This window comes from Plodia interpunctella, chromosome 14 (assembly GCF_027563975.2).
Source record: "Plodia interpunctella isolate USDA-ARS_2022_Savannah chromosome 14, ilPloInte3.2, whole genome shotgun sequence".
Lineage (NCBI taxonomy): Eukaryota > Metazoa > Arthropoda > Insecta > Lepidoptera > Pyralidae > Plodia > Plodia interpunctella.
In genome coordinates this window covers 245,767-260,866 of record NC_071307.1, presented here as the reverse complement: position 1 = coordinate 260,866, position 15,100 = coordinate 245,767, and the positions used below count along the sequence as shown (strand labels likewise).

The 15,100-nt window shown below is 36.8% G+C and overlaps 2 protein-coding genes across 3 annotated transcripts in view; one reads left to right on the top strand and one right to left on the bottom strand.

Annotated features, from left to right (window-relative positions):
- Positions 1-15,100, top strand: part of LOC128675162 (uncharacterized) — a 357,722-nt gene that overhangs the window by 332,555 nt on the left and 10,067 nt on the right. The gene's annotated exons all lie outside the window — the stretch shown is intronic.
- LOC128675163 (uncharacterized) lies at positions 4,407-8,509 on the bottom strand. 2 transcript variants are annotated; one of them, XM_053754367.1, is made up of 2 exons: positions 6,465-8,509; positions 4,407-4,546 (listed from the first exon to the last, which is right to left on the bottom strand). In XM_053754367.1, the coding sequence occupies exon 1, from the start codon at positions 8,399-8,401 to the stop codon at positions 7,256-7,258; it is 1,146 nt and encodes a 381-aa protein (XP_053610342.1). In that variant the 5' UTR covers positions 8,402-8,509; the 3' UTR covers positions 4,407-4,546; positions 6,465-7,255. The 2 variants fall into 2 exon arrangements, with proteins under 2 accessions (XP_053610342.1, XP_053610343.1); XM_053754368.1 differs by having other exon boundaries at positions 4,414-4,546; positions 6,523-8,509.

The window sequence follows — 15,100 nt, the reverse complement described above, 5'->3', positions numbered from 1 at the left end:
GCATCGACGTCGTATGTTCTAAATACTGGAGCTGCTTGGGTCATAAAAATCATGCCAGACGTCTTTAAATAACTTGGATAATTTATAAAAATATATTAAAAGGAAAATTTCAAAAGTAAACGTTACAAAATGTATTTACGAGTAACAAAAGCTCGTAATTACGCAAATAGGAAATCTGTACCAACGCTTGATAAATCTAATTTTCTCAAAGTATATCAATTAAGTGTAATTACTTCCTAATTCCGTCGGAACTAAGAAACAAATTTAATATGTGAAAGAAAACTTTTTTAATAACTGTAAATGTTTCTCGGTGCGTAAATATATTTCAGGCCTTACGTTCATTCACCCGACGCTTTAATATGTAAGCAAAGGGTTAGAGAAATAATTTTATATTATAGCTAAATGACGTGACCTTGTGACGACATTTATACGTATACGTAACGACGTCATAATATGCCACACAGCACAGAATAAGTGGCGCCACTTGAGATAATAGTACCGGTTTTCCGTGTTCAACACATTCGTCTAAAATACGTTTAATGACACGCATTTCACAAGAACCTATAATTTTATTTAAAAGACCAACGTGCTCTTAAGTAACGTACTAACAACTGGTCCAGTTTCAAAGGCAGACCAAGATAACAGACTATGCTATCAATTTACAAGTGCTACAGACCGACCACTCGCCCAAAAAACACAAAAACACTATAAAGAGAACACTTTTACCACTATAACATTTCACATAAATAAGACACTAATATCTACAATATAAGAACCGTTTTCGTCCAAATCGCCAGCAGATACTCCGTACACTTGCGGTCAAATAAAACGGACGAGCCAAATAAAAGCAAATTCACTTCGTTAAAGTAAATTTACATTTTTCTCCAGCCGTTATTTCATTATTTCCCTTTTGTACCGGCGGCAGGTAGACTCGGGGTTTTATATCGGAAAATTGCGAATCTTATTTAATTTGATTGAGAATTTCTCTGTTTTATTCGCTTTAACTGTACCTATCGTTTTATTAACTAAAAATAGGGCCTTGGTTTTTGTATCAATAAATAAAAAAAATAAAAAATATCTTTGATTTAAAATCTGATTTGCTATAAAAATATTTATTTTTAACGTGAAATTGTTTGGGAAAATATAATCTTAAGGGTCGAGGTTCAATTTTCTTGTTTATGAGAAAAAGCTCGGGCACCGGCAAAGCCCTTATTAGCCAAATTGTCGAGGTTCGGCCGAATCACGCGCCTCGCAAATTGATCTCATTTTTAAAATAGCCTGTGAATGCTTCCGTGCGTGATAGTAATTTGATTTCTTCTTTTAAATTTCGCGGGTAAATTTTTGCACTACGTGTCCCATTTTGTGAATGCCCTACTCCTTTCATATTTAGGAAGATTTCCTATATTTCTTCTAAAATATAATTTATTTAAAAAATAATCCATCATACTTACATGTTAATCTGTGCAATTGAACTAAATGCATGCATAGTGCATAGATTTAGCGGCTGGATTGAGAAACTTAGCATAACTATCGTGTTATGAGCCCTTTGGCATTGTCGGTCGATTACCACAACAGGCTTACATTCACAAAATAATTGGAATACGGAGGTTCTCACAGTCGAAATAAACACCTATAATCTTTTAAAGAAAATTCTGCTGTCACATTTGTTTCAGCAGATCTTCGACCTGCGCTTTAGAAGTCGTATACTGAGGGTGAGTTGCACCAGTCAACCTATACGTTTACGTTAACCTTGACAAACAGTATGTAAGCATGAATCCTGTGGTTAGGTCTTTTGGTATTTTTATTCAAGTACAAATTGAAAAAGTAACTAATTCTTTCATTTCTGTTTTCTGTAGTGTAGAGATAAGCTATGAAAATCAGTGATTGAAGGAACAAGACAATAAAACATTATATTAACATGGTTTCTATCTGTTCATAGTTGATTTGTACGGTGTCCATCGACATAGCATATGTGATAATATGCAATTAATTGTGCATTACGCGTGTGAGATCGACATTCATACAAGTATATATGGGTCATAAAGTTACCCTAATTTGTTAAGCAGAAATTACGGAGAAGGATGTTGCAAATGGAAAATACATTGCGCTTAAAATGTGTTTCTATTTGCACCGTCTCCGGAAGAGACCTCGGCGTGTGGTTCCGCCCTACAATAGGACCACTTCATATCCTCTCGTGGATATCGTATGAGGCAATTGAGAGATACATACCCTAGACAGCTAATAAGTTTTAAACTATATGTTGAGCAGTGCATTGTAAAATTTTATTTGTTAGTAAAGTGGCTTTGTACCTGACTTGTATTTGTGTTATATCTATATAACGCCTTCAAACTTGTGACTACCAATAAAAAATCTGAATCTAGGTAACAATTGCATTTCTAAAGAGAGTTGATGTCAGGCAGTCCGCTGAATGTGAAATTCCAGCCGAATATAATTTTATGTTAGAAATGCAACCGGGAATATTCGGAGATAAGACAGAGAGGTGGGTTAAGAAGATACAAATAAAAATGGTTATCCTGCCAACCTATGTAGGTACATAAAAAATCTATGTGAAAGCATCCCCTCAGTATGACGTCACGATACCCAAGACATTCAGCATTTGGCAGCCTCCCAGCGCGATCATGCGTGCTAACGATCAAATAAATCTAAGTAATTATATAAGCCCTACTTGACGATGGACCATTTTCTGTGTGTACTTTGGTTTTTGTAGCAAATCATTATTCATATTACAAGGCTCGGCAACAGCATGGTTTACCACGTTTTGTCATTATTTACAGGCGACTAAGATAAAAGAATTTCTAGCATTTTAGAAAGAGTTGATACCAGGTAGAGATCCGATCGTAAAGCCACTGCCGAATTTTAAAAAAAGGTATATTTTTAGTGAACCTCGAGTTTCCAGACATCACAGTCAAAAGCGGAAATTATGCAGATGATAGATAAAGAGAGTAACATGTGTTTTGGAAATGTAATTTAAGCGGACGAGCTAACTAGTGTCATTATAAAAATAATAGTATACTCCAAAAGCCATATTCCCTCTGGTTTTCTCCATCAAATAATATTTCCATATAATCGGATTGGCCCAAAATCGACATTATTTGTCTAAGATAACTAAAGCTATTACCCGACCCGTTTGCGGAGGCCCTCAGTTCGGTAATGGGCTTATCTCCGTGACGGCTAATCTGATTTGGTCGCTTAGCGTATCTATTGTTACGCCTAATGTTGATTTTACGCTGTGTTAAGTCGTGTTTTAGTGTAGTGATAATGTATTTGAAGGGAAATCTGTGTGTTTAGAATTATTTGCATAATAAATCACTAATTACTCGGTTATAATGGCTTTCATCAAGTTTATTATAAAGCCGCGTTGGATGCATTCTAAGTTACCTAAGATAAATAACTTATACTTGAAAGTATATTTTGTTTCTTTGTGCTAACGGAACTGGTTGGATTGTTCTGTCAGCGTGAAACTAGAATTAAAACAAAATTCAAACAGTCTTCAGAATCCGTCCCAAAATTCAAAATTTTTATGAGGGACACATTAAGTATTCAAATCAATATTTTTGACAGTTATATTTCATTAATGTGTGGTTGCGAGATATTATATATATTTAACATTACAGTTAGCATTACAGGCTTCATAACAAGTTTTATCAGAATTTCAGAATTTATTTAAAAATGGCACTAATAAAACATTGAAATCGATACCTACACGCGTATATCACTTACTAAGTATCCCTAATATCTTGGAAAAATTTCGCTTTTATAATATTTGGGATATATTTTTGATAAGTATATCTCTCCGCTATGTTCCCATCCTCAGTTTTCCTCAATTGATTGATCGCCGTGTTACATTATTTGTTCATTATCTGTTACGCAGATTGTGATGGATGTTGTGTTCGAGTAAAAAATGTGTGGTTATGACTATGAAAATGGAGTAATAGCTTTTTATTAACTTCGATATGGTTTTGAGGAGATTTATTATTCTTGTTAATAATGACATATTGTGTATGTGATATCTGGTTTTATGCTTTGACTTTGTCCGCTTTAATTATTTCGCATAAATATCATTTGATTTTGTGACTAGATGGCGGTATGGCCAAGTCATGCCAGAGCCACGCCCCAGTCACTCTGCGTCGTCCTCCGTCAAGGGAACATTCGTAGACGGCTCTACGCTGAACAACATAGAAACTGTATGAAGTTTCAATGTATGTTTATAGAAAATTTATTTATTTTTATTTATTTATTTATTCACCACCCTTACAGCTATTTTTACAGCATTAGCCTATAATAGCGTAACTAACTTAATTACATTAATTAAATAGGTACTTAAAAATCATTTGAGTCCTAAGTATAACTAATAACAAAAAGTGCAATTCTAGTGAATTCACCCAGTGAACAGGAAAATAAATCTATTCGGTCAGCTACTTGGTTAAGTGTGAGCAGTGCTTGTGCAAGCGGCCCCTTGTTGAACAAGTTAGTGCGCCCGCGCGGCACGGCCAGCAGACGCGGGCGACGGCGACGCCACACGTACCTGTTTGGGACAAAAAAGCAAACGCACTCTAAGACCTGGCTATTTGTTAGCCTACCTCTCAGCAGCTTAAAAATATAGGATACCAGGTGCAACTCTCTACGAACTCGCAACTCGTTATATCCTACCATACCCAGTATAAATAATGTAGGGTACATTAGCGGATAGAAGGGATACACCGCATATTTCTTGAAATATAGGTATCTAACAAATTTATTTTGAATGCGCTCCAGCATAAGGCTATATTTTGCTTCATGCGGTGCCCATATAACTGCATTGCATTCGAGGTTACTCCTGACCAACGCATTATACAAAGCGATGATTGCTTTTATGTTATTGAACCCGTAGGACCTACGAAGTATAAATCCAAGATTTCTGTAAGCTTTCTTACAGACGCTAACAATGTGATCCCGAAACTGTAAATCTGCCGTGAATTTAACTCCCAAATCATTTACTTCTGTGACCCTCTTTAAACTCATGTCACCAATTTTATAGTCATGATAAATTGGTTGACGAACTCGAGTAAAAGTGATGGTAACGCATTTGGATAAATTAAAGTTCAGCTTGTTGGCTTCGCTCCATGAAAGCACATTATCTATATCATCCTGGAAACGCTCACAATCGTTAACATCCGTGATGGATCGATACATTTTCAGATCGTCTGCGAAGAGCAGGCAAGACGAGTCCCCCAGCACTTCCGGCAGGTCGTTGACCATTATGATAAATTCCAAGGGCCCAAGATTGCTGCCTTGGCTTACTCCTGCTCTGACATAATACGAGTCCGACCTGAATCCAGCGCACTCCACATATTGCTGCCTGTCGCTCAAATAACTGGCTAGAAATTTCAGCAGATGTGGAGTACAGCCGACACCAGCCAGCTTCTTTAGGAGAACGTCGTTATCAACCGTGTCGAACGCCTTCCGAAAATCAAAGTAAGCCACGTCCACCTGCCCCCCACCATCTACTACCAGCGTAAGTTGCCTCATGTAGCAAAGCAAGTTACTGGTAGTACTGCGACCCGGCCGGAAACCATGCTGTGCGTCCGTCAGCTGCGCCTTTACCTGATCATATATGGCTGTTTGCAATGCGCTATCAAATGCTTTAGCTGGTGTTGAAAGCACTGCTACTGGTCTGAACCCATCCACGCTATGAGCAGCACCACCTTTTGGTACTGGAACCACTCGAGTTGTCTTCCATATATCTGGAAATGCCTCTTCCGCCAAGCACAGGTTGTAAATGTGTAGCAATGGTTCAGCCAATACCATGCGACAATCGCGAAAGACAAAAGCTGGAATACCATCAGGGCCAGCAGAACGCTTTGGCTTCAGCTTTGTGAGGGCCAGGAGCACATCGCTCAGTTGAAGCTGGTCGATATGCACCCGCGCAGCTCCATTTCTAGCACCCGCTTCCATTATTGCTGCGTCCACGTCAAGCTTCGGCCTAGCAGCACTGTACACCGATTGGAAAAACTCAGCGAATTCCGCAGCACACTGATGTCCCTCTACTTCTACCCCGTCTTTGTAAATTTTGGACCCACTTGAATTTTTATTTAATGATTTTAAATATTTCCAAAAAGACTTTGGATCTTCTATTAGGTGGTTTTGGACGCGGTCCTGATGGTCTTTATGAGCTTTCCTTATCATTGTTTTTAGACGCGCCCTACACTTAGCAAAAGAGTCGTAATCCTCCCGCGATTTAGTTAGCTTATAACGCCTGTGATACTTAGATTTTAATTTTATTTCTCGTATAATTTCACTATCGTACCATTCAGGGTAATTTAACCTTGAAAAATAATGGTGTCTTTTTTTTAATGGGACGCATTCACTAAAAACCATATTCAAAATATTATAAAAGTACGACACACTCGCTTCCACGCTATCCAAATCCCAGAGAGGTGACCAGTCTATGCATGTTAACTTACCGTACAGCAGGGGATAATCAGCCTTGGCGAAATTCCACTGAGGGTTTTCTGCACTCACATTGGCATCATTCCTATCGCGGTCCCAGTGCAGTCGCTGGTCCGCCGCCGCCGTCGCGCAAGCGGACAAAGTCACTGATATCTCAAGCGGGGGATGTAGCCGGTCAATGCGAACAAACGGCTCGGGAGCAGCACGCACGCCCACCAACTCTTCTCCCGCTGGAGTTAACACTAAATCTAACCGACGATTCATGCTATTATCTATTTTGTTTATCTGGGTGAATTCACAATATGTTAGAAAATACTCAAAGTAATTATTAGTATTCACAGAAGCAGAGTACAAGTTAAAGTCACCTATGACTAATAATCGCCTATTATATTTATCATAAAGTTTTTCTATTATATTAAATAATATTAAATAATCGGTGTCATTACTACCCGGCGGAATGTAAATAACACAACACAACAATAAAAACTTATCACCTATAAACACCTTGGCACAAACCAGTTCGAAAACCTGATTGTCTATTTTGACGTCATCCGGTATCGGTACACTACGCAAGTCGATATGCGGTGTGGCCACTAAAAACGCTCCGCCCTGCTTACGCCCGTCCGTTCGATCACAGCGGATGATTTTATAACCCGGAGGAATTAGTTCAGCATCTCTGATAGAATGGTTACAGCTTGTTTCAGTAATTGCTATTAAATCTGCACTTGAAGATGCTACCGCTGCACTAAACTCCTCTAACTTTGTCCTGAGTCCGCAGACATTTTGGTAATAGACTTCTATCAATTTATGGGGAGATTTTTTTCGCATCCTGCGTTTTGCGAAACCAAATCCATTCGCAGAATTCGACGTTGACAGGCCATACGTCCGATTGACACAATTTATCATAGTGGCTTTCAGGCACTCCTATTCTAAATGAAGCATAATCTCTTTCAGTCTTATGATTTATTTTCTCGACTTTTAGTGGGCATTCTTTACCACATATTTTTTTAACATATGCTTCTAAATTTTCTGTCGCTGTTTCCTTTTTTAATCGCCACACATGTAAATACTTTTTCCGTTCTGTTCCTTCTATATCTGTTGAGATCACACTCCCTCCTCTTTTAATTTCGCTATTAGAAAAACGATTTTTTCTTCTTACTTCCGTCCAGCTATTTTCCTCTTTCTTGTTTTCGGCGACTTCTACATCCTTCAACGTGCAGTCCAAACGTATAACTTCATTTTCTTGTTGGAGGGGCTTCGCCATCGCCGGTACGGTTGCTTGTTTCATGGCCCCACACGATGGTGCGACTACCTCCTGCACTTTTGTTTTTGTCACCGAAGCAAAAGATAATGGTTCTGATTTTTTATTCGATATTCCAATCTTCCCTTTGTTGCTATTCATACTACTAAAGCACGATTCCAGGTATTCATTTCTACTTTTTAGAACTTTTATTTCATCTTCCAACACTGTTACTTTCTTAGCTTCTTGAAACGCAATCGCAAAACTCCTACGTAACTCCTGCAATTCTGACTGATTTTTAACTAACTCATCCAATAGCTGCTTGTAAGCTGCTTCCTGATTGTCGAATCGAGTCATTATTTCTGCACGAAATTCACGCAATTCATCTGATATCTTGTTGTCGGTTTCCATGAGAGAAATATCGGCTTGAAGACGGTTTCCCCGCGCGGTGTTGACATTACAGCCGGGAGTGAAGGTCTGGTTCATGATGGTGTTTCGAACTGGAGTATTAGTATTGTCTTTCCTCGGGTTTAGACTCACACATTCCGGACACATCCACTGTTTCTTGTATTCCTCCGTTAGCGATTCAAATGTTGCAACTGACATCGCTAAGCATTTAAGATGAAATAATTTTCGGCATTTTTCCTTCGAGCACTCCATATACGATATGTCGTATAACACGGCGTCACAACCGCTGCATTTCGTCCCCATTTCATTGGATTCAACGTAACAGGTGCACTTGACAAATATTTTTAAGAATAAATATTGCACTGAGACAACATAAACACGTCCGTCTGTTACCGCGCGCGCGTAAAAAAAAAAAAAATAACGGAGCATGCGGAGCAACATCGTACAGCGTCGTCGCAACGGAGCACGACTGAGCAATGGGGATGGCTCTTAATACCTTTGTGACTATTATATTCTTATTCGGTCATAATTGTGGCGAATCGACGTATATTGCTTAAACACTTTTAGCCGCGGTCGGAGCCCCGGGCGACAGATGATATTTAATACATGCTCTTTTAGCAATAATTTTGAAAGTTTGGAATACAAGACAACCAAACAAGGATTTGTCAAAAGGGTCCGTCGGTTTTATTACTGTTTTAAACCCAGAATCAAATCAAATAAAGTAGTTAATCAACTGGTATGAAGCCACATCTAAAATCCGACATTTTGTGTTATACATTCGTATAAGATTCACCACAATTGAGCGGCCTATAATCTGGTTGATTACCGCGAAACAAAAGCCGGCGTTTCGGACAGAAAATTAGCCGTTTCTATAAATTTATCGGCAAAATGGCGACAAACCCCCATGTTTTGTAATTAGTGGATATTGGTGGATATTGGTGGATGTTGGCGGATGGCTCAAACAGATCAGATTAGCGATAGGACTAGTGTGGTGGACTGTACAACTCATTTGGTGGGAAATCGGGGACCATTCATTGTATTGCTCATCAATTTGATACAATCATGATACCCGTCCCCGCATTTATTCACTTCATATACACTGTAGTATGTATATAATGTATTAATAAATGTTTTATCTTTATATATATATTTATGAAAGTGTTAAAATTGCGACATATCAATACATATAATAAAACAGTAGAAAAAAAAATCCATACCACATAAAAATAAAATTTGGCGATAGATTCACAGCAACAGAGTAAGAATTTGAAAAAAAAACTGACTGTTTGTCTGTATGCTTGTCTGTTTATCTGTTATGAACACGCTAATCTTCGGAACTACTGGACGGATTTAAATGAAACTTTTTTTGTTATATAGCTATTAAGCCTGGGCAACATATAGGGTATAAATTATTTTGAAAACTGGAACACCTGATGGAGAACAACGATGGTACAGCTAAGCTATAGGAAATATTGAAATGATGCTTTAACAAAAGTTATTCAGTCTGATGAGCATTTTCTATTTAGATATAAAAATCGAACATCTGGAACACCTGATGTAAACCCGTGATGGTGCAGCTAAACTATAGGGAATAATAGAAATGACGACTTAACAAAAATTGCTCAGTCTGATGAGCATTTTCTGTTGATTAAAAATCTAAGATCTGGAACACCTGATGTAGACCTAAGATGGTACAGCTAAACTATAGAAAACATAGAAATGAGGCTCTTATAAAAGTTGTTCAGTCTGATTAGCATCTTCTGTATGTATGGGTATCGTTACATTTGTCTGTTACAATTAAATTTCCCTAATAATTTTGACTCCTTACCAAAAATTGTTCGGCCACACGAATGAAGTCGCATCATCATCAGATTTAGGCACAAGCGTTTATTGCCTTCAGAAGAATCTTATCAAACGTAATACAAATTTACAGAGATATCTACCCGAACAAACATACTTACTTCATTCATACAACGAAAGTATATGCGCATTGCAAGTTAAGTTAAAGCTTATGAAAATCAGTCATTCTAAAAATAGATAATGTTTCCATGGAATAATAAAATTTTCAAGTTAAATCTTGTATAAGGTACCTACATGTCCTATATAAAGTATACAATTTTAGGCCACACATATTGTTCAAGTCACTTAAAACCTATTATTTGTTTATATTCATAAAACAGACAAAACTACTTATGTTATTCCAAATCTTACAAAAATATATTGAGAACAACGTTTTGCATGAACAACAAAAATAAATAAATAAGCGTAATATTAAAGATATTAGTTAAATTGAGTGATGTTACAGCTTTAGAAATCGTATTTATCCCATAAACAAAAATAATATTTCACCGTCACAATTGAAATGGGATTCCGCCCGGAGCTCGGTAAAAACTTTATACAACGAAGCGAATCCATCATCCAAATTTATGGCTCCAAACAAAGACGTTGACGATTTGGTTATAGCCGACGATTTGCTGGACTTAAAAATACCATTCCATTACTCCCGTCTTAATTGCTTCGCTGCGTCGTGCCGCTCCGTTATGCTCTGTTGTTTTCCATAGGTTTTGACACTGTCGTGCCAATGCACAACAAAATTGTATGGAAATTTGACATACGTCAATACGTATGTCGAATTTCCATACAATTTCTGCGTTGTCCATCGACGAACGTCAAATCTACGGCGAGTTTACACATCGAGTGCTCCGCTGATGGCACGGTCTTGCCCTTTCACTTTCACAGTTCATGTGATCAATTTACTAAAAAAAATACCTTTTTAAAGTTGATTTATTGATCAATTTTATCAAGGGTATCGTAACGTAAACGCAACGTAATAACGTACGCAGTTTAAACGACCCAAACTATAAAGTGTGAAATTGGTTATATATGAACTCTATCCAGCACATTGCATCCTAAACTATATGATTTGATCGCCACACATTGCCATCTCGTCAACATCGTGTCCTAGATATTCTACGTCCTGCAATAATCAGCGTGGCTATATTCTGGTTGAATACTGTTTTAACCAATCCAACTCGATGAGCAGAAGAAGCATTTTATGTCACAGTCTGGGCTTATTTTGTTGTCCATCGTTATTGTAGCACTGCCAACGTTCTTCTGTCTCAATAGTCATTATTTATTTCTGCGAGCGATGTATCTCTTTCTACAACAAGACTTCGTTATAATAAAATAGTTTGGTTCAATGTAGCAATGAAACTAATCTTTAAATGTTACGGCTGACAATTCGGTTATTGCCGACGTATTGTTATATCTAACCCTTTGTTTTATCGCAGGACGGTCTGACCCTGGAGTTCAAAGGTTTTCTAATTAGTAAAGGATTGATTAGAAGATGGATGAGGCCAGGGGAAACCAATTTCATTTCTACCATTGATTAAAATACCAAAAATGATTTAATTAGAATTGGGGTTGATTGCCAATCAAAATTATTTTGTTTGTGGAGCTTGTGATGATTGATGAGACTTTTTGATTGTTTCATAGTTTGCGTTTGAGAAAAAATATTAATATAAATTCTAGAATAATAAGATCATTGACGTTGTAATATCGTTGTAATACATGGAAGACAAAGACTGTGAATTAAACATTATTCACAAAACCTAACTCTAAAATAGAATGGCTTCATCACAGGTTATCTGAAAATAGTTTATGAGTTTCTTATTTATCTTACTGCAACATTACATTTTCGTTTCTTAATGATTATATTTCTTTAAAATTTAAGTTAATGTAAATCTTCTGCTGAAAGGTTCAAGGACGAACAACTCTATGATTTAAAGGATAGGAGAAGGACACTTTACATCAAAAGCCAGTATATTTTGGCCGAGTTCGACGCAGTTGGCTACAGTCCAGTAACTCCCTAAAAATAACGCTCCATTTCTTTGGCCCGTTTAATTTGACTCCCGATTCACAATTACAGGCCCACAGTCCTTTTCGGCGTTCGGTGTCAAAGCCCTACACCAATGAACCAGATTCGCAATTCAAAGACATGTAACACAAAACGAAACGCGACGTCCAGAGTCGCTCCCAAAGGAGTTCTCTCCTTGTATCCTTTGCAGACGCAGTAATGAATGAGGCACTTCCGCAAATGGGACGCGATCTCGACGCTAATCTTGCGAAGAGGGCCGTCGACTTGAATTTGTCAGTTCCGCCATCCCCAAAGCTAATGTTAATGTATTCGCAAAGTTTGACAAAGTCTCAGAGGAAAAACGGGGTTGTTTCTAATGGAAACAAGTTTGGAATTCGTCAATGGATTATTTGGGGACAGGTAATGATTTCCATAGGTTTTCATCACCTGGACATGGTGGACAAGAGCCTAAAATTTTATTAGCAACAAGACATTTTTATGGCAACTATTTGTAAGTAAGTTAAGTAATGCATACCAAGTTCGATAGTAAAACCAAACAGAACCTTTAGACTTACAAAACTTTCTTTCATAAAGCTTTAAATTATAAAATCTTTCGAATTTCTGATAAATTATAAAAAATTCAATATTTCTGCCTTTAATAAAAATATCTAGCATTTATCTTCAATTTATCATCAATTGTAAAACAATGACAAGTACTGACACAAAAATATATCGCAAATATAAGATTTATCTTTAGATAATGTTGTCAGCCAACTCATATTCAATTAGTGACGAGTCCATCGCAATAAAAGTCTACGCAGTCAAGGTGACACGCCGGGCATTACACGGGATCCACGTAATTATTTGGGTGAATCGGTAAATAGATTAGAGTGGCGTGACGTGAATTCGAGCGAGTTGAGAATAGTTCGCTTGTTATTCACGCTTTTCGTGCCGGAGGATTATTGGAACTAAATTTAATTAATTAATTTTCCTGATTATTTTCCTGTTTTGCTGCAATCTGGCTAAATAGTGGATTTTCTTTATTTCACAAGCTATTTTTAATTTATGTATGAAAGTAACTATATGTTTTGTATGAAGTACTAATTGTAATAATATTTTCTCCGCCCCGAGACTCAGCTCATACATTTTGTATACTGAAATGAAATGACTGTCATTTCAGTATACAAAATGTATACTGTATATATGAGTCCACCTATATACTAATTTTCATCAAAATCCTCGTCGTCGATTTTATTTGATTAATAACAACCACTCACTAGCTTCCAAAATTTCACTAACATCTATAAATTCCAAGGAATCTGAAACGTCATAACTTTAGGTAACTTATAAGATTACCAAATGCTATACTATTTTTTTCTGGATCATAACCCCCTTCCGGTAACGAGGGGTATCAATTCTGATGAAGTAAACATTGTGGAGAAAGCTACCACTATTCATCACGAGTCTGCCTCGATGACATTTTTACGAGTCACCGTTAAAATACTATTTTTCTTAGGATGAGCTGCACCGACAAATTTGACGTTGATTTTAACCGGCGCTCCGCTGACGTTTAGACAACATGGCGTGCCTTTTCCTTCGCACGTTAAAGTTAACGTTAAGGTTGACGGTGCAACCCACCCTTTTTTAGAGCCAAAATATCGTTTTCTATTCTATCGCAACAGAAACCGTCTTGCAAAAATTTAAATATCACGATTTTTTTCCTCTACAGCTAGCTCATTTAACATTTTTTCTTACAAATGTATCTGAGGACCATACATTGCTATAGTGTAAACTTTTTATCAATGAAAGAGTCACACACACATGACACAACATGGCATGTATGATTTAATATTTACTATTACTAGCTTCTAAGATTTGTAACTAACACGAAATGGTTTTTATGACTGAAATAAATTACAATGATTATTATAAAAGTTGTTTATATTTTTGTGATCATTTTTCAAAACCCATAAATTTGAAACAGCACGCGGTTATATTGGAAAAAAATAAGTTTCTACTTGCAACCTGTGTAGTATATAGCCCGTCACGTTGATTTTAAAATGACATTACATAGCCTATGTCACGCGATATTACTTTGTATACATTTTTCTGGACAAACTGCTACAAAACATAGTCTGAAATAATTTAAACGATTATTAAATCACAGCTTAAAGTTTTAATTGAAAGTGTGATTAAATAAATGGAATATCATCAAAAACTCCCAAAGGGGGATTATTTCCGCAAAGTTACGAGTCGGGGCTGACGTCGTCTTTCATCTTCATGTGTCGATGCCGAGTTTAAAATAATATAGTAATTTCGCCTCACATCGAGGACGCGAAGAGAAGGGTTAAGTATTGTCACACAATAAGCAGGACAGAATTTAATAGATTTAGAATTTCTGCTTATTTATTTATGAAATATGCTTATAAAATATGCACATATAAATGGTGGACCGAACGCTGTATGGCATTCTCTACCACTCAACCGTAAGACCAAACAGAGAGAGTATTGTGGTGCGATTAAGTGCATCTAATATGTCACTACCTGAAGGATACAGTAGTGGCAGCATAAAAGTTTGTGAGAAGTTACTTTGTATCGATGTTAAAATTATATTCGATATAAATTACTGAAATCATTTTTTACAAAGAGTACGTTTGTTCTTTTGCAGCTATTGTAATTAGTATTAAGAAATATCTTTGATGTAACTATCAAAATATATTTAACCCATATTTTGCAAAAGATTAAGCATTAAGCTGTTTTAGGACTTATGATGCTTTCATATAAATTATCCCAAATCTTATATTACTGTACACAAAGCTTTATTGGTTTTTCTCACAGTGTATGTAGCTCAAAGGCCTTATTGGCAAAGAGTTTGGTAATATTCCGGTGTTTGCTTGCAAGAGCACTTCTCGCTCAAATTGCGAGCTAAGTTTGTGTATTACAGGGTGGTTACCGGCATATGCTGTGATTATATACTATGAGTTCCTACTCATAGTATCAAGTTGGAGTATTTTGTTGTCAAGTGTTTGACGTCAAATATCACTTTTAAATCACTCAGAGAAAGAGAGAAAAATAAACTGGAACCTAACGTTTCATTGGTTTTTAGTTTTATTCTAGAGATCAAAGCATTTTCTGTTTCTCTTTAA